General features: G+C 35.8%; 2 protein-coding genes across 2 annotated transcripts in view; one reads left to right on the top strand and one right to left on the bottom strand.

Moving 5' to 3' along the window:
* Positions 1 to 380: 380 nt before the first annotated feature.
* On the top strand, positions 381 to 19,339 carry LOTGIDRAFT_174527 (hypothetical protein; the record flags this gene model as incomplete). Its single annotated transcript, XM_009053857.1, has 19 exons — positions 381 to 409; positions 692 to 745; positions 1,061 to 1,135; positions 1,640 to 1,728; positions 2,264 to 2,379; positions 2,872 to 2,920; positions 3,345 to 3,396; positions 4,090 to 8,429; positions 8,549 to 8,830; positions 9,354 to 10,651; positions 11,653 to 11,800; positions 12,400 to 12,458; positions 13,514 to 13,688; positions 14,068 to 15,491; positions 16,091 to 16,178; positions 16,990 to 17,114; positions 17,970 to 18,105; positions 18,491 to 18,652; positions 19,212 to 19,339. 19 exons carry the CDS (start codon positions 381 to 383, stop codon positions 19,337 to 19,339), a joined length of 8,829 nt encoding a protein of 2,942 aa, XP_009052105.1.
* Positions 19,340 to 22,295: 2,956 nt separating this feature from the next.
* Positions 22,296 to 22,711, bottom strand: part of LOTGIDRAFT_239165 (hypothetical protein) — a 4,602-nt gene continuing 4,186 nt past the window's right edge. Inside the window, exon 5 of the mRNA XM_009053858.1 lies at positions 22,296 to 22,495. Coding sequence (XP_009052106.1) covers positions 22,312 to 22,495 — 184 coding nt within the window. The 3' untranslated portion in view covers positions 22,296 to 22,311. The remainder of the gene's footprint in view (positions 22,496 to 22,711) is intronic.

Below are 22,711 nucleotides of genomic sequence, written 5' to 3' on the forward strand. Positions count from 1 at the left end.
TTAGCAAAGCGTTTGGTGTTTCTGAGGATGCCATTTTCGCCTGCTATTATCGGAAAGCAATTCAGAATCAATGTTCCATAATGATTGTATATATCTTATTCACAACAGTAAAAGTTTTTGACATTTTGCTGCAGACAAAACAAAAAAAAATCCTAGACTACCCCAAAAAATAACAAATCAGAGTTATTCCCCTTGCAGGAAAGTTCTTTAATGTTTGAAAATCAGATACCGTCTATGGCGGGAGATATGAGGATTTTGCGGGAGAATGTTCCGTAATGATTGAAAATAGATAAACTCAAAATTATAACTTAATGTCCTGATTTGAAAATAAAAATCGCTACATAATGGATAAAAAAAGAATTCAAGAGGTGTTGGGAATGATGACAAAAAATCTGGAATGCTCAATTTGGTAACGATATTACATTTTTTAAAGGGGGGGGGGGTGTAGTAAGTAGATGTTTGCTTGCTTACCTGTCTGAAGGTCCATGGTTCATTTCCCAGCATAGGTCAAGTTAATACCTTCATATCTTTCAATCCTGTTTCCCCTGTCAGTGATGCAGGTCCAAGAGGCTGCTACTGTGCTGGCAAAATTTACCTAATTGCACATGGCATTACATTGCCCATCATAATTAGCCAAATTAGATGCACGGGAGTAGGATATACAGCTCCATTCGTTTTTTTTCTTTTTTAGCCTAGAGTTATTAAAAAATCCAGTGTCCACAAAATGTGAACATCAGTTTTGCAGGTATGTTGACTCATTAGAATGTTGGCAAACTATAGAGTTACAACACTACAACACTCTTAATTTGAACAAAATTTTTCAGACTCAGCACAGCAGGTTTAATTTAACAGTATCGCGATTCCAATATTTCCTTTGATTAAGATTGAAATTTAACATTTTGATCTGAGAATCAAATCAAATTGTAGGCCTATATTTGATAGTGTATTACTGGAATATTTTAAACTGCTGAATTGCAATATAGATGGATCCCTTATTTAATTGACAATATTGTTAATCATCATGACATGTTAAACCTACTTTTCATCTTTATTCTTGCAGGTTTTGTATCATCCAGTTTCTAAACAAGAAGAGATCAGTACCATGTCCTTTGTGTAAAAAGCCAGTCACTGAAAGGTAAAGAATGAGCTGTCAAATGTGTCGAAACTCGAAAGGCATCTCATTGTCCTAGTGTTTGAAAAAAGAACCAGAGATAAAATGTTGTCTCTCTATTCCAGCCCATTATAGCTGTATTGAAAGCTATCAGCTGGTGAAGAGACAGAAAGTCTAGGATCTGTTAAATGGGTATTTTCTTCTTCTCCGAAAGTGCTGGGGTTTTATACCGAGTTCACTCGGATTCAACAAAGCCAGATATATCCAGAACGATTGTAGTTCAAGGGTCACAGAAACATGTGATACTAACAAAATGAAAGTTACGGAAATGTCCAACACTAATTTTACAGTCACGGTAATGGTAATTCAATATTATGTTGGAATAAAATGCATCTTCCCAGGTGTAGAAGATCCCCGTAAAACAGGGCCTAGTTTTTCTGTCTACTGCAGTCAAAAACTGTCAAAATATCCACAGAAGCAGAAGTTTCAGACTATAATATGACTTAACAAGATTTTTTTATTGTATAGGAGTTTACAAGAAAGAGAGGAACTTGCTATTATTGTGCAGAATATAGGAGATTTAATTGCAGCCTTCCAGGAAGATTCTGGAGATATCTGTAAGTAAATTGATGTAACCAAAAAATGTAACCTGTGTTTAAAGGGACCGATGCAGGATTTTGTTGACCAATCATACTTTAGTGTCAGAAACCAAATTTTTTAAGCTATGTAAATCAGTTATAGTGTTTACAGCTCACTGTCGAAATTTGAAACTTCAAATCCAGAATTATGAAAATTAAAAAGACGATTCGTCGTTTCTTTAGACACTGCCATATATAGGAAAAATACATATAGAAAGTGAAATTAAGGAATTATGTGATTTTCATACATTTCTAGTACTTCTGAAGACTATTTATATATATTCAAGACTCTAATCGACCCCTGACAATAACAAATCTATCTCTTTTAATGCAGGAATGCCTGAAAGTGATGACAGCCTAATCATTCACAATAATGGTTTATTTGTAGTCAAACCATCTCTGGATTTCAATTCTCAAAAGTGTCAGAGATGGCTGAGATTTGCTTGATTAAAGTGATTATTATTAAGATAACTATATATCTAAAACACAAAAAATATTGTTTTTGATTTTCCAGTTACTCCTCCAAAAGGTCCATTAATACAATGTTTTTCTCCTGCCACTCCAGAACCATTGAACCACACTCGACTACGTTCTAAAACAAAATCATCTAAAACCACATCCAGAAATCAGGTAGGTCTATTGATCTGTTGCCCTATTGTATTTGTCTTTCAGCTAATAAGATAGCTTGTTCGACAAGGTAATATACGCCCACTGGAAGCTTTGATTTTCAATAAAAATATTTGGCAGTACATTAACAATTACTAGTATGAAATATTCAACCTTCAGTCATACACTTCTTTTGAACTTTTTGGGGTGATTATTCTGATTTTCAATAGGGTTCATCCTTGGGTGATTACAAACACTCATGCCAAGTTTCATCAAAATCGGTCAAGAATTGTGTCACCTAGAGTGTTCACGAGCAATTGTGGACGGACCGACATTTCATGTGGGCGTATTAAAAGTGGGGAAAGAGTAGATTATTTGAAGTTGTTGTCTTGAATAAGCTTCTTCTTGATTAATCCTTGCATAACCTATACTCAAACTTAACCAAAAAAGTGCCTAGAAGAGAAGGCTTGGAACCTTTATTTCTAGATTCGTAGTTAAAATATTGTGTTATTTTAGGTTTCTGGTAGAATCAGTAGTAATTTTAGTCTTGTGCCATCTGAGTCAGGTATGTTTCTATGGGTTTGTCCTCATCTTCAATCAGTCAAGGGAAGCCACAGTGGCTCAGTGAGTTTGACGCTTGCTTGCTAACCTGTAGGTCCAGGGTTTAATCCTGTCAAGATAATACCTTAGGATTTTTCATCACGGTTTCCTGACATGGAAAGTAAATTGTCTAGTTGTTTAAATGGGGCAATAAACTAAGGCCCTGTGTGCTACAGGCTATGCACGTTAAAGAGCGGGCTATTGCTGCTGTCCATCAGGAAAGTAGGAGGTAAAACTCCATTCATTTCATTTCAATCAGTCAAGAAGTTTATTCATTTTCTCTGTCATCATGAGCGCTGTATCATGAAGTGAGAATTGTGGAGAAACATCAGTTTTTCGTTTTAAAGTGATAATGATAGCTGAAATTGAGTATTCTTCTAATCTTTCAGACAATGATGATGTAAGTGATTTACAGAGAACAGTTAAAACTTCAACTAGAAGGTATTCAACCTTAACTCACAGAGTTATATCTGATTTAAAGGAATTGTAAAGAGGTTTTCAAAATTTTTTATGTGTACTTGAGACACTGATACCATTCCATCAGAGGTCTGTGGTTCCTGCAATTCCACTAAGACTAGAGGACACTTAATTGCAAAATATGCTTTATCACTTAAGGCCCTTAAGTGACCTCATCAAATACTTAGTTCTAGTGGAATTGCAGAGGAACCACAGATGTCTGATCGAATATTGAAATGGTGTAAATTGATGCTATCAGTGTCCCTGACATAAAAAATTTAGAAAACCTTGCCAATCCATTTAAGGTATCCTAATGCTATAAAGTCAATTTGAAATAAGCACAATTATCCATAGCTTCAAAGGGTACTATTTTTACACAGTTGTTAGTCTTTGTCTGATGGGACAATAAACCAAGGCCCTGTGTGCTACAGGCTGTGCTCTTTTGAAGACCCTCAACGGTTGGAAATCAAAAGAGATGAAGGCTAATGCCTCTGTCCTGGCAAAATTTCTTTCATTCCACACTGCATGATGTCTGTCTTCATTAGCACACATGGTGCAGAAAAATAGGATGTAAAATTCCATTTCATTTCATTTATCTTTGTCTTCAAGATAGTTTTGCTTTTGAGAGAATCAAAGTCATATGTAACCAAATGTTACCAAAAACCTTTTTTTCTTCAGGAAATCCAACCAAGCACAAACTGAACTTCAGAATGGTGTGTCGAAGCATGACAAAGGTAATACTTCTTCCAGAGTTCCTCATTGTGGCACTCCTAAAGAAGTTCCCAACTTATGTGCCAGTTGTATTGAACCTTCTCAAAAATACCAAAGATCAGGTACTGATAGGACTAAGTTTCTTGCGTCAGCTCCTACTCGAACGTCAAAACCAACCAATAGTGCTACTACTGAAAGGTTACTGTCCTGTCAAAAACAGCAAAAAGTAACCACAAGCCCCACGAGTGCTTGTCTTCGTCTTCAAAAGAATCATGGGTTATCTGTCATGGAGTCTTCTAATTTTAATTCAAAAGACTCTGTCCATTATGCCCAAGACATTGGAAATGATGATGCCAATGAAATCATTTCTCTTTCGGGCAAACATCAAAATTGTAAAGATCTTATCAGTAATAATATAAATCAATCTGGAACAGAAAAACCATTAGGAGTGGCTAAGTCAGCCAGGCATACCACCGCTGCAAAGTCTAATATTAGGCAATCCAAAAGAAAGTCTTGTGTTGTGACAGTATCTGATGAACTGCTGATTGTCCTAGAAGATGGATCATTAGGAGCAAATACTGCCAGTACTCAATCCAGTTTTCTTCATGTGACGGAAGATTCTAATAAAAAGTTTATCAATCCAGAACAAGTTGAGAATATTGTGTCTTTTAAATCTTCTCATATGGATTCACTTTTAAATAATGATTTTCCTGCAAGGTCATCAGTAATGTCAAAAGGAGCTGAAGAGGAGCCTTTAGATCATTGTTCTTTTTTAGAAAAGCATGATGATTTAGACTCTAGAATTTATTCTGTATTGAAAAATTCCCCGATGGACAGTAATGAATCTTTATCAGGAATCAGAACTTCCACAAAAACTGTTGAGAATTCCACAAGCCTTAAAGTTATCATGCAGGATCAAGCTCAATCCAGAAAACCAATCTTGATTGAGTGTTGTCCAAAATCGAAAAATATTTCTAGCAGTAAAAATTTAGCGAAGGCTAGACAGCCAAAAGAGAAAACCAGGAGAAGAAAGATACACAGTGATTCTGAAGAATATGAACCGTCTGTAACAACAGATGATGATGTCATCCCAGAAACCATCCAAACCGGTTCACAAATGCATCAAACCTCTCAAAGCTCCAATGTCAGCTATGATGTAAAATTTTATGATAGCCCATCAAAAGATCCAAATCGCAAGAAATCTAGATCAGCGAAACAACAATCAATGCGGAGAATGTCTGATCGTTTAAAAAAAATCCAGGAAAAAAAAGATACGGGTAGTCCAGAAACATCCTGTTTGACTCAAGGAGGGGTAAAAACTCCCAAATTGGTAACAAGAACCTATGGTAAAATTTGTAAAGGAAGCCTGGTCAAGAAAACTAGGGAAGATGAAACTTGGAAACAAATTGTTCCTTCAGATGAAGAAGCTGTTCCTCAGGAGTCAGAGAGTTGTGACAGTGATGTTGTGGATCAAATTGAAGATTCTAATGCCACTACTGTTGAATACCATAGCTCAGCATTTGGATTTAATACTAAAAACCTTGCTAAAGATGGTGTTAAAAACCTTCAGCGCAAAAGACCAGTGAATCCTAACCTGGCTGATGAGTTGCATTCTAAGGATGTTTCAACAAAACCATCTGTACGACAAAGGATGCCTAGAAGTCCAATTAGCCCAAAGAGAAAAGCTTCTTCTGCAAGTAGAATGCCAACAGTTCAAATTGATACTTCAACACCTCCAAGAGTCATCAGTAAGAGCACCCCTGTATCTGCTAATGGTACACCATTGAAGTATGGACGTGGTAAGCTTCTTCCAACTCCGTTTAATGAATCATTAGATACTTCTCTGATGTCAAGGTCATCTGGATACATTCCCAAAAAGACCAGCCACAATAGAAAAGTCAAAGTCAAAATGGATGCTAAAGGTAAACTTCACATGAGCTTAGAAAATAGAAAGTCACCCAGAAGTAACAGGAATTTCATAAAGCCAATCACTAATACAGCTGACTTCATCACAGCTAGAATTGTAAAACCTACTCCTTCTCCTAATATAATAATGGATCCTTTTGAATTCAAAAGCAGTCAGACTCCCAAAGATAGGAAGAGGAAACAAGTAAAACAAAGAAAACCTGCCAAGAAATCAAACCGCTTAGCTATGCTGGGAAAGAAAGCAGCTTTAGAAATTCTGAAAGAGAACCAGAAGTCATCAAGGGAAAGCAGCAAAGAAAAAATCCGAAGATTTGTGACTTTTGCAGAAACTCAACCCGTTGTGATAGACATCACCCAAGACAGCACTCATTCAGATTCTGAATCGATATTAATTGAAGATTCTACTTCTCAAGATGATCAGAACCAACTTGAACTACGCCATCCCCAGAGTATACAGAAGACAGAAGAACCACTTGATCCAATGGAAGACTCCAACCTTCCCCAATGTACAACTGAAGCCTCCATAAAAATCATAGTAAACAAACCTCAGTCTCCATTAACAACTGAAACTGATATCAGTTGCATTGCTGACTCTGTGGAAGAAGATGAAGCAGGTTCTTCATCAGAAAAGCAGGTCATCCAAGAGACACCAGTTTCTGATTCCCCAGAATTGTGTTCAGGACATGTTCATGGTGATTCTGAAAAAAATACTGCTGAACATATGAAATCTAGTTCACCAAGAAAGCAGCTAGTTGATTCATCAAATCATAGTCACATTCAAGTTCCCAGAAATATGAATTTGCCCAGCTGCAGTCACACTCAGGAGCTGTTTTCTGGTACTGGTAAGAGAGGTCCATATGCAGATAGTAGTGGTAAAACCTTGACTACACCTAAAATGATTTCATCTTTAAATGTTACAAAGGAAATTAATCAGATATCCAGTTCTCCGCCAATTGGAGACCATTCCCATGGTATACCTCCTGAGTCACAAACTCAAAAATTGAATAGCAAAAAAGTTAGGGATGTTGTTGGATCAGCTTCTAAATCACAAAACAAATGTATTCCCACAACTAAAGATTGCCCAGAAGAATCAATGGATAATAAACCGGGAGATGCTATTCAACCCATGAGCACCTCAAAAGGCCTACAGAAAAGTAAAGGATCAACAAGATTGTTAGTTGTGAGTGAAAGTAGAAGTTCTGATTCATCAAGCTCAACAAGACCTCGAAGGAAGCGAAAATCATTAGACAAATTGTCTAATAGTGATCAAAAATCAATAAAAACAACCAAATACCAAACTGAAGCTTCAACTGCTAATGTTTTAACCTCACTGCCTTGTACTAAGATGTCAAATGGACAGCCTATCACATCCAATGATGCTGATCTTATGCCAAGGACAAACACAAGAGATAAGACTAAAGCTAAACATAAAGCTAAAAGAGACAGACGAAAAAATCCAAAGAAACCAGAGAATCGAGAACACGAAATGTTGCAGTTGATGAACAAGATTAATAATGCTGAGGATCACGACTTCATGTTCAGTACCCAAGAAGCCTATTCTAGTATGGACAGCCAGCCTGCTGTAAATGATACAACCATAGCAGGCAATCATGAAATACCAAATACTATCTCTGACATAGTAGAGAACACTGAAGATAATCAAGTTAATGCCATTGAGGAAAGCCACTCAGATGAAGAAGCTGTTGAGGACTCTGTACTTATACGGCGGAGTGATGAAGATGTAGACCAGACTACTGTTGATGCTAACAATGATACCAGTTTGGGAGATGAAAACAGCATCCTTCTGAATAATAATTTTAGGGATAGTTTGGAATTACAACAAGATAGCACCAACATGAATAAAGAAGATGAAATTGAAGATGTTAATGGAACCCATTTGCATGAAGATTATGAAATGGATCAAAGTGGTCCAAAGGGTATCTTGACAACGAAAGAAGGTTCTCCACATAAAGATGAAGCTCAAGATTCTAATAGATCTTCACTGTTTGGACCATCAGCTGATCTCATTTCTTCATTGGGTAAGGACAAAGTTAGTGAATCAACCAAAGAAGAGTTCGGAAATGAATTGGTCAACGAGGCAGATTTTCTTTTTAGTGGTATTGGTAATGCAACTTCAAAAGCTGAAATTCTAAATATGGATGATCAGGACCCTGGTTTTATCAGAAAACCAGTTAAAGATCTCTCGACACCGCTTCTGTATTCACCATCACAGTGCAAAGATGGTCAGAGTTCCTCGAACAGAAGGGGTGCTGACAACTTGAGAACATCTGGTACACACACTGCACCGTCTCCATCAGACTCAAATGGTAACAAGCAGCCAAATGTAGGAAGAACAGCAGTGGCAGAAGACGCTTTGATCAGTGAGCATATTTCTTATAGCGCGCCACTTTTCTCGGTTTTAATACCTTTTCAGCCACTAAATACATCATCTGATAACCACAGGATCAGCAGCAAAGGCTTCATTCTGAATCTTCCATAGAACCCTCTCCAAGTTCATCCTCAAAAGAGTCCAAAAGAGACATCAGAAATGTAAAGAAGATTCCCAAGAAAAAGAAGGGTAGAAAGACTAAGTCCATACAAGCTATTTTAAGATCAACTGATGAATCAGACCAATCATTGAATGATTCTGTGCAAAGCCTGACGTGTATTCCACCAACACCAATGGTTGAGAGGAAATTAACCCAGAGTCAGAAAGAGCTACGGAGGGAGTCTGATAAGCTGGATGATGATTGGATGGAAACCCAAGATCTGACCACAGCAGGTACAGAAATTATACTTTATGAAGATCAAAAGAGCAATGAATCATGAGGAAATTTTAGAATCACGGATATGTTTCTGATCATAGCAAATTTCAAAATTTTGATGTAAAACATTAAAAATAAATTTTGTTCTTGGCATCTGTAGTTTCATTTAGTCTTTTCCCCTATCTTGTTTGGTTTTAGTCTTAAACAAGAACTGTAAGGAAATCTTCTCTTTTCAGGCTCTGTGAAAAAAATTGACAAAGGTAAAGAAAATGGAGACGTCAACCATGATTTGCTGTTGTCAAGGGCAGGTGATTAATTAGACCAAACTTTTGTTTGTTTTTTTTATTAGCTTTAATTTTTTAATTCAGCCACTTCAGTTAGGTTCTAAAGACAGCCCTATTGAGAGCCCTGTGTGCTACAGGCTGCGCACAATAAAGATCCCTCGACAGTTGGAAATTGTAAAAGAGCAGGCCAATGTCACTGTCCTGTGGGATGTAAAACTCTATTCATTTTACAGTTCTGATTTTTTTTTTCATGTAGGTGATGAACGATCTGATGATGGCCATAGTTCCGGGTTTAAGTTAAAAAAGAAACTGAACAAAGACAGACAAGTACAAAATGATGAAATAGCATCAAATCCTTCAGGCCAAACCGAATCTGCTAGTGAATCCCTGCTTAAACCTGATACAAAGAAGCTGATAGACCTGGCCAAACCTACCCAACATCAAGACAGCCGAAAAAGCCATCCATCAAAAGAATGTTCAAATGTTGGTTTGGAGAGACTTTCACCAGGGGTACCCTCGGATTTTAGTGGTTCAGAGAGTTCATTATTGAAGAGGAAAAGAACTTTTTCATCTCTGAAGAAACAAAGTCGGTCTGGAACGCCACCTTCCCAAAACAGTTGTGACTCATTAGCACCTGATTCTAAATCTCAACAATCCGACTTGATTATTGCAGAAACTAATGTAGTTGGTAGCAGTGAAGATGAACTCAATGTGCGCCGGAAAAAACGCAAATGTTTTTCTCTTGAAGGAAGTCCAATGAGAGTCAGATCAAAAAATAGTCAGTCCCATCTGTCCAATCAATCTTCTCAAACTTCCCAAAAGTCCTGTGGTCTTATGAGTCTAGATCAGAAAAACATAGAAGATGTAGATGGAGTATCTCAGATGAATGACAAAAATGACACAAATCAAAAAGAAAATGTCCGGAAGAAGAAGTCTCTTTTTACGAAACATTCAAAGAATGAAACCAGCAATTCCCCAAAACTGCAAAGTAGTATTGATCATTCGTATGAAAAGAGAGTCACTAGTAAAGACAGACGTAAAGAATCATCTCAGCTCCAAGTACCATGCATGCCAAAAGAAGATTCTGTCCAAAATTTGACTATGGATGGTGCAAAATCTCAACAAAACTGTCCAAATGATTCTGAAGAAGATGTTATTGAAATATTGTCTTCTGCAAATCCTCAAAGGCAGACGGCATTAGAAAATGCTGAAACACTTCCTCCGTCTGGTTTGCCAATGGAATGGACTAAAGATGATTCTTCAGAAGATGAAGTTATTCAGGACACATTTGAAAATGAAAATACCATCCAGAAAACAGATGTGGTTGGTAAGAAAAAATCTCATTTAAAAGACCCCATGAAAAAAATATCAGATAGTAATAAGGAAAATAAGTTTGAAGATCATGATGATGAAGCAGTAGAAGATAATCATTGTGGTGCTGGTGAAGATGAAAAGGACTCTTGTAATGAAGTTGAAGATGACCAGTATGCAGATCTTCCACTAACAAGCTCTCCTGTGATGGCAACTGGTAGAAGTGTCTTGTCTGGTTTGCAGGTAGGTGGTACTCTACTTAATTTGAGTCGGTGTAAATCATTAGGTTCAAAGTATTCATTTCTCTTGTTTGAAATTTTTGTGAATACCTGAATATAGTAGCTCCATGGTGTCCAAACCACACCCCCATTCGTCACACTTCTCAGGGCCGTGGTAACACAAGTGAGAAAAATTACGTATTCATAGATAAATATTGTCCAATCAAAATTGATTGGTATTGAACTGTATTGGTAGCAAATTTCAGCCAATCGAAACAAATCAATCTTTATGACCCTTTTTTCGCGAACGTAAACAAAACAAAAGCAGAGTGCCATTGCATATTTTGATGAATATGTACGGTACAGATTGAGTAAGATTTTCGTTAAAGAATTAAAGCCGAGAGAAAATCAAACCTTACTTTGGTTTAACTTGGAAAGAGTGTGTTCTAATCTCTTCAAATGTTCGGCGGCAAAGCAGTCTTGTGTGACCTCATTTCTGTTCTACCGATCTGATTGGTCAGATTTAAATGCCACCAATCTCATTTCCACGCCCTCAAAATGAAGTGTAGTGGGCTTAGTTTAATATCGGTCAATATAACCATGTCAAAGACCTGTATTCATGATACGATGCTCCATTATTGACCTTGTTTACCCTACTTTTCTATACTTGACTATTCGTTATTTTTTTTCCGGTCTCCATTGTAATCTAAAAAATTTATTCAAGGGTCGCATACTGTTGATTTTAACCAATCACAGCACGTCATGCAGAATCCATGTCTAAATATGGACTGTAGGATAGCGAAACCCGAAATGAGATTATGAGATTGCAATTAATCACTTGTAAAAGTGATACTGATTGGCTGGAGAGTGGCGTTAAATGGAATAATTTGCAGTGTCATCAGTATGCAATCTTGGTTTAAATCTTGTTAAATTACAATGAAGACCGATAAAAGAAACGAAATGGTAATCTAAATTTAAATAGATTTGGATTCAGAATATTAAGATGTTGTGATGTTATTTTGCTAGCCTCATGAAGAAGAAAAGTCAGATAGCAATGTTGATGAAGATGATGAAGATGATGATGATGAAGATGATGATGGTGATGTTGTGAGGAATGTTAAAAGAACAAGTAGTGCTGTTATTGAATCAGATGAAGACAATCTTAGTGATAATGGTAAGTCCAAAAAAAAATGTGATGTAACAAGAGTTATTTTGATACATAAAACTTATGTTTAAAGAGATTGTAAAGAGAAATTTCTGTATGTGTATCGGGGACACTGATAGCATCAATTTGCACAATCATAACAGTCAGACGTCTGTTGCAATTCAACATAAAATAAGTGTTAGATGACGTACCTAATCTCAAAATATGCTTTATCACATACGATTAGTGATTAGTTACGTCATCAAACACTTAGTTTAAGTGGAATAGCAGGAACCACAGACGTTAAATTTGGCTTGTAGGCAAGATAGAGACTATAGTTTTTATCTAATCTTGGTGAAACTTAGTATGCATGTATATATTGATAAGATCTCAGTCAAGTTTGAAATTGGTAACAATCAGATGAACATATTTAGAGTTATTACCTTTGTGTGTATGTCAATGCTCAAGACCTTGTTTGAATTTGAAGAACTGTTTTTAAGAATTCATTATTAAACCAATAAAGACTTAGTTATCATTTCTGACAGCTGGAAGTGGGCGTATGTTTGTTACCTTGCCTCGCAAGTAGGGCTGTAACGATTTCAAAGTTTCCTTGAATATTTTTTTATTAGAATCTACCAATATGAATTCATCAAGTGCCTTCTCAAGTCAGAGTGAAGTAACAACACAGGTAAATTTTTTACAACTAACAAAATTTTGTATTAAGCACCTTGACATGAGGGAGATGTGGTGGCTCAGTGTGTTAGATGCTTGCTCGATAACCTGAAGGTCTAGGGTTCAATCCCGACATAGGTCGAGATAACACAACCTGTTTTCCTCCTGTCAGTGATGCAGGTAAGAGGGACTGACATGGAAAAAAGCTTCTAATAATTTGGATGGGACAATAAACCAAAAAAGAGCAGTCCAATTTCCTGGCAAAATTTTCCTCATTGCACCTTGCATGGTGTTGTCTGTCTTCATTATCCCACATGGTTGAGAAATGTAGGATGTAAAACTTCATTCATTACATTTTATTTATTTTTTTAAACAATGTTTATTCATAAAATACAAATTATACATATATATATATATCGTGTGACCGCTTGAAACCTTGTATAACGATATATGACGCCAAATTACTTTTCGACAAAACACAAAAAACTATTTGCACTAGTATTTTGTTGCAATCTTTTTTATTATTTATTATTTTTTTTACTGCTATATTTGGTTTTCATTCTTTGAAAATATAAACCTTGTATAACAATTTGAGTATTCCCTACTATTCAACCAAAAACTCGTATAATAATACAGTATACAAGGTTTTTCGGTTTCATCTGCAGAAAAAGGAACATTGAATCTTATATAATAATATATTTTACGAGGTTTTAAATCTGACAGTTTATATACGTGTTGTTTAATTAGTGCTTTTTGAGTTATTTACAATCAAGCTAAGAATACAAGGTTTTGATCACAAGATCCGCGATTTTATGAGCTTTCGAACGGTACCAAAAAGTCAAAATGACCAAATATGGCATATACAAGGTTTCAAGCGGTCACCCACAATATATATAAGCTATGGTTTCAGAAACAAGCTGAATCTATAAAGTTGACATCTCCAATATTTTTGGTTGAACAGGGTCCTTATCAATGACTAATGGATTGAAATTTGGAATAGGCACATTTCTCCTAGTGGAGACTGTATCTTTAGATATGTGTTATATTCCACAGTCAACCTTTCTTTTGCAGCAAAGAGGAGCAATAACATCCAATATTCTTAAGATGAAGCAGCAGATTAAACAGCTTGAAGCAGAGCTGGCTGTAAAAGGTTCCGATAATGTCGTGAATGACAGTGATAGTGATTCTAGTGACAGTGATGAAAGAGATTCATTAAGAATTTCCTCAAAGAAAAAGAAACAAAAAGGTTTGCACTGACTTGTACCATTAGCTTATATTTTAATATAGGGTCTAAAGACAGCATTCTTGATCATTCATCTGATTGATGACACCAGCCAATCAAATTCCTGCTATCTCCAATGCTGGGATTTTGTGTTGGAAACAAAAGGTGTCTAATGCTTTTGGAATACTGCACATCTTTTGTTTGTGTCACAAAATCCCAGCCTTGGACAGGGCTGATTATCATCAAACAGAAGAATGTTCAAGAAGGTCGTCTTAAGACCCTTACTGAATTGGCTATATTTAAAAATAGTTAATAAAAAAACGGAACGTCTAATTAGACTGTTTCTAGATGTACCCTTGATCTAATTGGAGGGTTCAAAACATTGTTTTGGTTTTCTTTTCAGAAATCACTACAATCAGATCATCTCCTGAAATAGAGAATACTAAAAGTGATGATAGTGACAGTGATTTATTCCTCAGTCCACTTCAGTACTCACCACCAGCACTGGAGTCAGAGGAAGACCACTATCAACTTCCAGAAGTCAACAGAGAAATGTCCATGCCTAATCTATTAAATCAGCTTACAGAACAACAAGTTGATGGTGCTGAAGACACTGATGATGAGGATGAGTTGGATGATTTATCTTTTAAAGGTAAGAAGCAAGAAATGGTGGCTTCATGTAAGGATACTAAGGTACAAGATGAAGATGTTGATGATGATGATGACACCAATGAACTGGTTGAACAGGATGAGATGGATGATATATCTTCTAAGGGTCACAAGCAAAACTTGGTACCTTCTCGTAAGGATCCTATGGTACAAGATGATGATGATGAACCACTTCCACCAACTCCACAAGATGTTTCCAAAATTCAGGATAAATCAACATTGCAACCTTCCCAAAATCGGAAGGTTACACCAAATGAGCAAAGTGATCAAATGATTGACTTTGTGGCTGATTCACTACCACAGACTTTTAAAGAAGTGGACCTGAATCAGGATTCCAATCAGATACAACAACATGAAGAAGATCCAGAACCAATGAGTGATGAATTTGACACCTGCATGGAGTCAGAAGAAGAAGTAAATCAGGCTGGAATTCCGAACTCTGGTGATAAAAATGTTAAATCCAGTGATGAAGATGTTGTTGACTTGCCAGATGAAGTCAAGAAAGCTATGGAAATACTTCAGAAATATAAATCTGAAGTTATGAACAGCCAAAATTCATCTTCGTCAAAACTAAGTAATAAATCAACACCAATTTCAAATAATTGGAAGAAAAGGGTAACAGAAAAATCACCTCTGGTCAGTAGTGGAAAAGTTTCAACTCCAAGTCGAATCAGCTTAGATCAAATTGATCAAACTTTAAGAGATGTTACCCCAAATAGATTGGCAAGAGGTAGAAATGGCATAGAAAATAACTCTTCAGACTCAACACCAGTAAGGAGGATCCCTAAATTCAGTTCCAGGAAGTCAACTCCTTTCCAATCTCCAAGATCATCCAAAGATGCAACACCTAAAGATTCTAAAGATGCAACACCTTCTAAAAATTCCAGTATCATATTTGAACGTAAGGTTTCACAATCAACTGCTGGACCTAAAATAGAATCTCCAAGAACTCCCAACAATGGCAGTGTCATTAAAAGAACACCAGACTCTCGAGTGTCAAAAAGAGTTACAACTCCTAAACGGCAAACCACTCCAGGTGGTAAATGGTCAGCTGAAAGTAGACGTGTGCTCAGCATGCGAACTCCAAATGTACCAGTTTGTAGAAATGATAATCTGAAATGTAATTTTGCTGCCAGTGGATTGAGCAAAGATCAAGCTGTAAGTATATCTTGTGTTTTTCCTGCCAGGATAGATAGATGCTCTTAATTTATTTTCTTCAATGGCTGCTCCATGACAGAACCAGGCCAGTAGCCTCAGGGGGCAAGGTGGTGCCCCCTAAAGAAAAACAGAAAAACAATTATGTGTATCAAGGCACCTTGGGCTTGCGTCACAAAATCGCAGTATTGGAGAGGACAGAATTTGATTGGTTTAGACCCTAACTGAAAATAAAAAATATTTCAAAAATGTTACGAAAATGTGGTCTAATTTTAATTATACTGCTTCTGGATGGTATGTCATCTTTAAAATGATAATATGTCTTAGAATGAACATAAAATTTCAGTTCTCAAGAATGGTCAATATGAGTATATATTCATCAGTTAGCTTACCTAGTGTCATAAAGTTACAACAGAATCCCTGTAAAATCTAGAAAATTGTAAAATTCATAAAACTAAGTATTTATTGTCTTTATGATACCAGGTATATCTTCTGATGAATATATACTCTTATTGGCCAAGTTTAAAATTCTCCATTCTAAGACGTAGTATTCCTTGAAGCTTTCACATTTGGTTATTTTATTGCTATATCATATTTTCCAGGAAAATGTAATAAAGCTAGCTGGTTTGAACGACTGTAAATTTTATGGTAAAATTAATAAACACATTACCCATCTAATAGTTAAAACAGGTAGGTGGAAATTACTGTAGATATCCATTCAGTTTTCATGAATTTGCGTATTATGTAAATGACGTAGGTCACGTTCAAGTATACAGAAGTTGACATCTTTCAAGAAGTCCAGAAAACACTGTTCAACATGTTGAAAATGGGTTTCCTTATTTTTTAGTGTCAAATTAAGCAAACTATTTGATTAATTGATGTTTCTAATGAATTATCATGTATTCTTAATCATATCATTATGTTCTTATTACATATAATTAAGAGTTTTAACCAATCAGAAATGTCCATGTATGTACAGTCTGGATAAACTTAAAAAAAAATTTTAAAATTGTTTTGAAATTGTAAATGTGTATAATGCGACTTTGTCGACGCCTTATTTTCAAATTTGACTTTGTGAATACTTTTGGCAACGATTCCCCTCCATACGAACACACTTAAGTCTTACTCATCCAGTTGAGCCATGTTTAAATCACCACAATACTTAATATTTGAAATTATCTTTCAGTTACATGCATATCAAAGAGCAGTCTGATTAAAATTAGACCAAACTTAAGTTGTTATTTATTAGCTTTTATATTTTATATAGCCACTTCATTTCGGGTCTTAAGACTGGCCTCTTAAACATTCGTCCCAATAACCAGATGACCCCTGCTTTAACCAATGTGAATTCTCTACAGCGCTAGGATTTTGTGAGAGCGTGAAGAAATTTGGTTAGGTCAAAATGTTATTTTGAGGAATGTTCAAGAGACATGTCTTTAGACCCTAACTAAGGTGGCTATACAAGACTCTCTGTAAGATTTCATTTTCTGTTTATTTTTAGTTTCTAATGAGAGTAGAGTATGTGAAAGAACATTAAAGTTTTTCCAAGCTATAGCTCACAAGTTATGGATCTTATCTTATAGTTGGGTAGAAGAGTCTTTAAAAGCTGGTCATATGGTGTTAGAGGTTGGTTAAATATTTCATAAAACTTAAAGGGATTGTAAAGAGATTTTTGAAAAATGTGGGACACTGATAACATCAACTTGCACCATTTCAATTTTCAATCAGACGTCTGTGGTTCCTGCAGTTCCAGAAAAACTAAGTATTTGATGACTTCACTTATGCAAAGGGACTTATGTGATATATTTTGGCGTCATAAAACCCATGAAATTTCAGGAACCACAGATGTCTGAAAATTGGAATGGTGCTTTGTGTTTCATTAAATTTTACATATGACAGACATTAAATGCTATGTAATAGCTAACCTCACTTGATGTCCGATAGAGGACATTGTAAGCCGGACATTTGAGCTGCCTCTGTGGTCTTGACCGGCAAATAGAGCCAAATCAACAGCCCTGCTTTGTTGTTTTGAAGTTTTGCAAATGATAATTCTGAAGAGTAAGAATTGGTTTGGTGAAATAACCATTAAAGATGGGTTTCCTTATTTCTTAGTGTCATATTAAGCAAACTAATTGGTTTTCTAATAAATTATCATGTATTCTTAATCATATTATTATGTTATTATTGCATATAATTAAGAGTTTTAACCAATCATAAATGTTCATGTATGTACAGTCTGGATAAACAAAAAAAGATTTTTTGACCTTTCTTGATCGGTCACTAATTGGAATTCTGCTGGAATTATCTTCTAATTAGCTAATTATGAATTAATTATGGATATGTGAGACAAACTGGTATTTTTACAAGTCATTAAAACACTACTACTTTCTATTCATATAAGTATTAGCATTTCCATTTTCAGAAATGTAAATGAGGGAACCCATCTTTAATGTACAAGTGATAAATCATGTTCTGTTTTAGAATCCATATGAAATATTAGGAGATACAGTGACTGGTGATTCTCATTATGGACCTAGTTTATCACGTCTGTCTCAAGATAAACTGTTCCAGAATCTAGCTGTTACTTGTGTTGGTTCAAGTAACGATATGTCTAAAGGTAATATCTCAAATTAAAGAATTTTCGGTGGCATTTGCTCTTGGTCGGTCTAAGATTTGGCCAAACTTTCGTTATATTTCTTTTCCCTTATACAGCAACTTCAGTTAGGGTTTGAAAATATTGCTAACCAATCAAATTCCTGCTTTCTCCAATGCTAGAATTTTGTGATGCTAAGAAAAGGTGCATTCAGTGTTTAATGCTTCTCAGAATATACCTTTTGTTCAGGAAGCACTGACATCTGATTAAAAAGTTGATGCTACCAGTATCACCAATACACATAAAGAATTTTAAAAACCTCTTTACAATACCTTAAGAAGAAATTTTAGAATATAATACTTAAAAGTTATGTTTTTGAAATTAAACATTAATTTTTTTATGCTTTCAGCTGATATGGTCAATCTGTTTGAATCACTTGGAGCAGAGGTGGTAGGTGATGTTGACACTTTATCTTGTTTGAGATGTAATTCACAAGTTAAGAAACTGATTGTTTCCAACAAAGACACGATGGATACTGAGCTACCACCAGAAGAAAGAAATTGTTATAAAAGTAAGTATCTACATGGATTAGTCAGGTAATTCTTGAAGATGTTAAAGCCATATTGACTACCACTAAAGGCGGACATACTGGACATGCCATGTAATTGAGACCAGGAGATTTTTAAGACAGGTATTGCTCTTTTACGTGAACCAAAAAATGTTGCAGAATTTATTGGTTGGTATTTTACCTAAGATGGCTAATACTTTAATTGGACAGATGCTCTTTTTTTAGTTTTTACCAATCATACCTTAGTTTCAGAAACAGGAATTTTTTAGCTAAGCCAATCAATAATAGTGTTCACAGCTCACTGTCAACATACTGCCATATATAGAAAAGATATCTATAGAAATAGGAAAAGAAATTCTTAGTTTGAGATATTTATGATGGAATTATTCGAATTTTGTACACTTCTAGTACTTCTGAAGACTACATATATTCAAGACTAAAATCAACCCCCAAAGTGGGGCACCTGTCTGAGACTAAGGAATGATAGGTACAAAAAACGATAAGAACAAAATAAGAAAGGTACCATTGAAATTAAGTAACCCTGGAAACGTGTTTATTTCAGATTATTACAGTACCACTGGGTTGGTGACCGTATCAAGAGAATGGGTTTTAGACTGTATTAGTACCTATAAGTTATTACCTACTAAAAATTATTTATTTACTCCTCGTCCGGTTCGAGTTCCGTTTTGATTTTTTTTGTATTATTGGGTTAATACAACTTTAGTTATTCAAAATCAAATGAGAGTTATTAGATAGAAGTCAATTGAATTTATTTTTGATATAGCCACTTCAGTTAGGGTCTAAAGACAGCCCTCTTAAACATTCGTCAAAATAACCTTTTGACCTAACACTACATTAACCAATTGAATTCCTTCCCTCTTTGCATTTTGTGAGAGCGTGAAGGAATTTGATTGGTTAAAGCAGACGTCGAGGTAGGTCAAAAGGTTAATTAAACAAATGTTCAAGAGGCCTGTTGATAGATCCAAACTGAAGTGGCGATATTGAAAATAAATGTTAACCAAAACGCAACTAAAAGTTTGGTCTGATTTTAATTAGACTGATTTGATAGGTGTGCTCACTAATTTCACCAATCAATTGCAGTTTACAAGAAGAGATTAATCACTCTTTGAATATTCTGATATATTAACCCTCTTAAGTATGAGTTTTAACAAATTTTCATACACATCCATTACACCCTTATTTTCATCCTAACTGACATTTGTCAGATCTAGAACTAGTCTAATTTGAATAAGACCAAGCTTTCCTTTCATTTTTTTTAATATAATATATTATATTTTATTTTTGATATAGCCACTTAATTTCTGGTCTAACAACATCCTTCTTGAACGTCTCTCAAAGTAACCTTTTGACCTAACCTGATAAACTGTGTCACAAAGTGTTAGTGCTGGAATGGGTAGAACTTTGATTGGTTAAAGCAGACGTCATCGAGCTAGCTCAAAAGGGGCTGTCTTGAGAGTCTAACTGAAGTGGCCATATCAAAAATATCAGTTAATAAATAAAATAAAATGAACGTTTGGTCTAATTTTAAACTAGAACCAGTGAAGTAACCAAAAAAGACAAAAAAACTGGACTAGACAGATTTGAATGACTACTATTATATCTGCATGTGAAATAAGAATGAAATAATTCAATCAGATTTAAACTGTTTCTTATATAGACTAATTATGTATGGATTTATTTGATAAAATAGATCATTGTTATTGTATATCTAATGTTATGTTATATTGTATTATTATCTTACCTAATTTCAAATTGAAAAAGAAAACATTGAAGGGATTTGAAGGAACTGTAAAGATATTTTTTAAAAAAAAATTATTAGTATCCAATTTGCACTATTCAACCTTTCACTAAAACTAAGGGTTAGATGACGTCACTGATCGCAAAATATGCTTCTTCATTAAGGTCTTTTGCGATCAGCAATGTCATCAAACACTTAGTTTTAGTGGAATTGCAAGAAACACAGACGTCAGATTGAAAATTGGAATGCTGCAAATTGATGCTATCATTGTCCCTGATACACATACAAAATTTAGAAAACCTCTTTACAATCCCTTTAATTTGATCCATGAATTGGATGGTGTGCTTGGACAAAGTCCAACCAGACAGACACATTTATGGGAAATGTATGACAACTGCATGTAGTAAAGAATGTTATACTTATGTTATTTTATGTAATGATATATGCAATTGTTAGAGATATAACTATTATTTTCATTAAATAATCATCAAAATTAAAAGTTATATTATTAAGCGCAGATGTGGATTGTAGCTTTCTCTTCAAACTCCTGTCATAAAGTCATTCCTAATCTTAGAAGAAGATAAAAAACATAGGTGATAAATATATACATTCTTCAGAAAGTGATGAAACCCACAAAATTAGATCCACTATTTATTACAATGGAAAAATGAAATGTAATGAATGGAGTTTTACGTTTTACTGCACTAAGTTGGATAATGAAGACGGGCAATGCCATGCAGTGTAAAATAAGGGAAATTTTGCCAGGACAGCGGCATCAGCCTGCTCTTTTTTTATTTCCAGCTGTGGAGGGATCTTTAACGTGCACAGCCTGTAGCACATGGGTCTTCGGTTTATTGTCCCATCCGAACGACCAGACGCTTACCTGCATCGCTGACAGGGGGAAACCGGTTGAAAAATATTATCTCGACTTATGCCGGGATTGAACCCTAGACCTTCAGGGTCTGACTCACTGAGCCACCGCGGCTCCTTATTACAATGGATACAGAAAACAAAACTTAATACATGTATATACATGCCATTTCATTGTGGTGAGAATTGGAATCAAGCAAATATTCAAAACGACGTCTATGTCAGTACTCAACCAGGAAAGGAGCCTCCATCATCCAGCCCCTCTTTGTCTTCCCGAAGCTCATCTTAGACAGGTATAGCGTGGGCATCAGAGACTACCAGGAAACGCTACAAGTTGTATACCGAGCCTCGTTTGTAATGGCAAACGGCCCGAGAAAAGCCTATTGGAAATGAAATGAATGGAGTTCTACGTCCTACTTTTCTTCACCATGTGGCTAATGAAGAGGGAAAGCGAATTCATGCAAATTGTGATCAAAAGACTAAGCTATTTTATGGAAGTATTGGTGGCATATACGTATAACAATGAATACTTATGAGAGATGTCAGCATTTGCAGAAGCCTCCCAGTTAAGCATAATATAAGAGATTTGACAATGAATACACATGTACCGTCAAAACTTGCAAATTGTTTGGTAAACCCGGTGGCTTAACTACTGAGTCAGTGGTGGGGCCAGGTTTACGTCTGAGGGGCGGAATATTTGAGATATCCCGAAATTCTAACCTAGTTATGAGATTTTTGACCGAAAAACTTGCTTTAGGGGCTGCGAGGGGGGTGTTTGGCTCCACCACTGTACTGAAGTCAAGATCACCCCACCCCCAGAAAAAAATGCAGGAGAGCTCATGTTAAATTATGGGGAAGAGGCCCCAACCGACTAAAGTTCATTGACCCCCACTCAGGTAGTTGAGCCACTGTGTAAACTAATCGAATCAACTCAAACCATTGCGCTCTTCAAGGTAAGCGGTAATCAAGATCTAAGATTAGCGTTACATTTTTTCGGGACGATACAAGTTGTCTTGTGAAAACTAATGACAATTTAATGACGTAAAATGAAAGTAAAACATAGAGTAAAGAATGATAAGAGAAGACTTAATGAGACCACAGCAACTCCACCACAAGCCGGACGTCCTAAATAACTGAAATAGTTCTCCACAATTTTCTTGGTGTCTTGACAAGTATCAAGATTCTGTCCAGTGCATTTGATCTCCTCGCTAAAGAGTCTGAAATAAAGTAACCTAAGGTTAAATAGTATTACTGCTTTTTCAAACTGGTTTGGTGTGAGAAGTACGCCTAGCCTATGCATCCCTTGGAAGGAAGGGGGGGGGGGGGGGGGGGGGGGGGGGGGAATTTTTCCTTTTAAAAAGAAAAATTTGAAAAGGGGGAGGGAAAAAGGAAATTTGTTCCCCCCGGGGCCCAAAAAAAACCCTTTAAAAACC

The sequence above is a fragment of the Lottia gigantea genome (genome assembly GCF_000327385.1).
Source record: "Lottia gigantea unplaced genomic scaffold LOTGIsca_201, whole genome shotgun sequence".
Lineage (NCBI taxonomy): Eukaryota > Metazoa > Mollusca > Gastropoda > Lottiidae > Lottia > Lottia gigantea.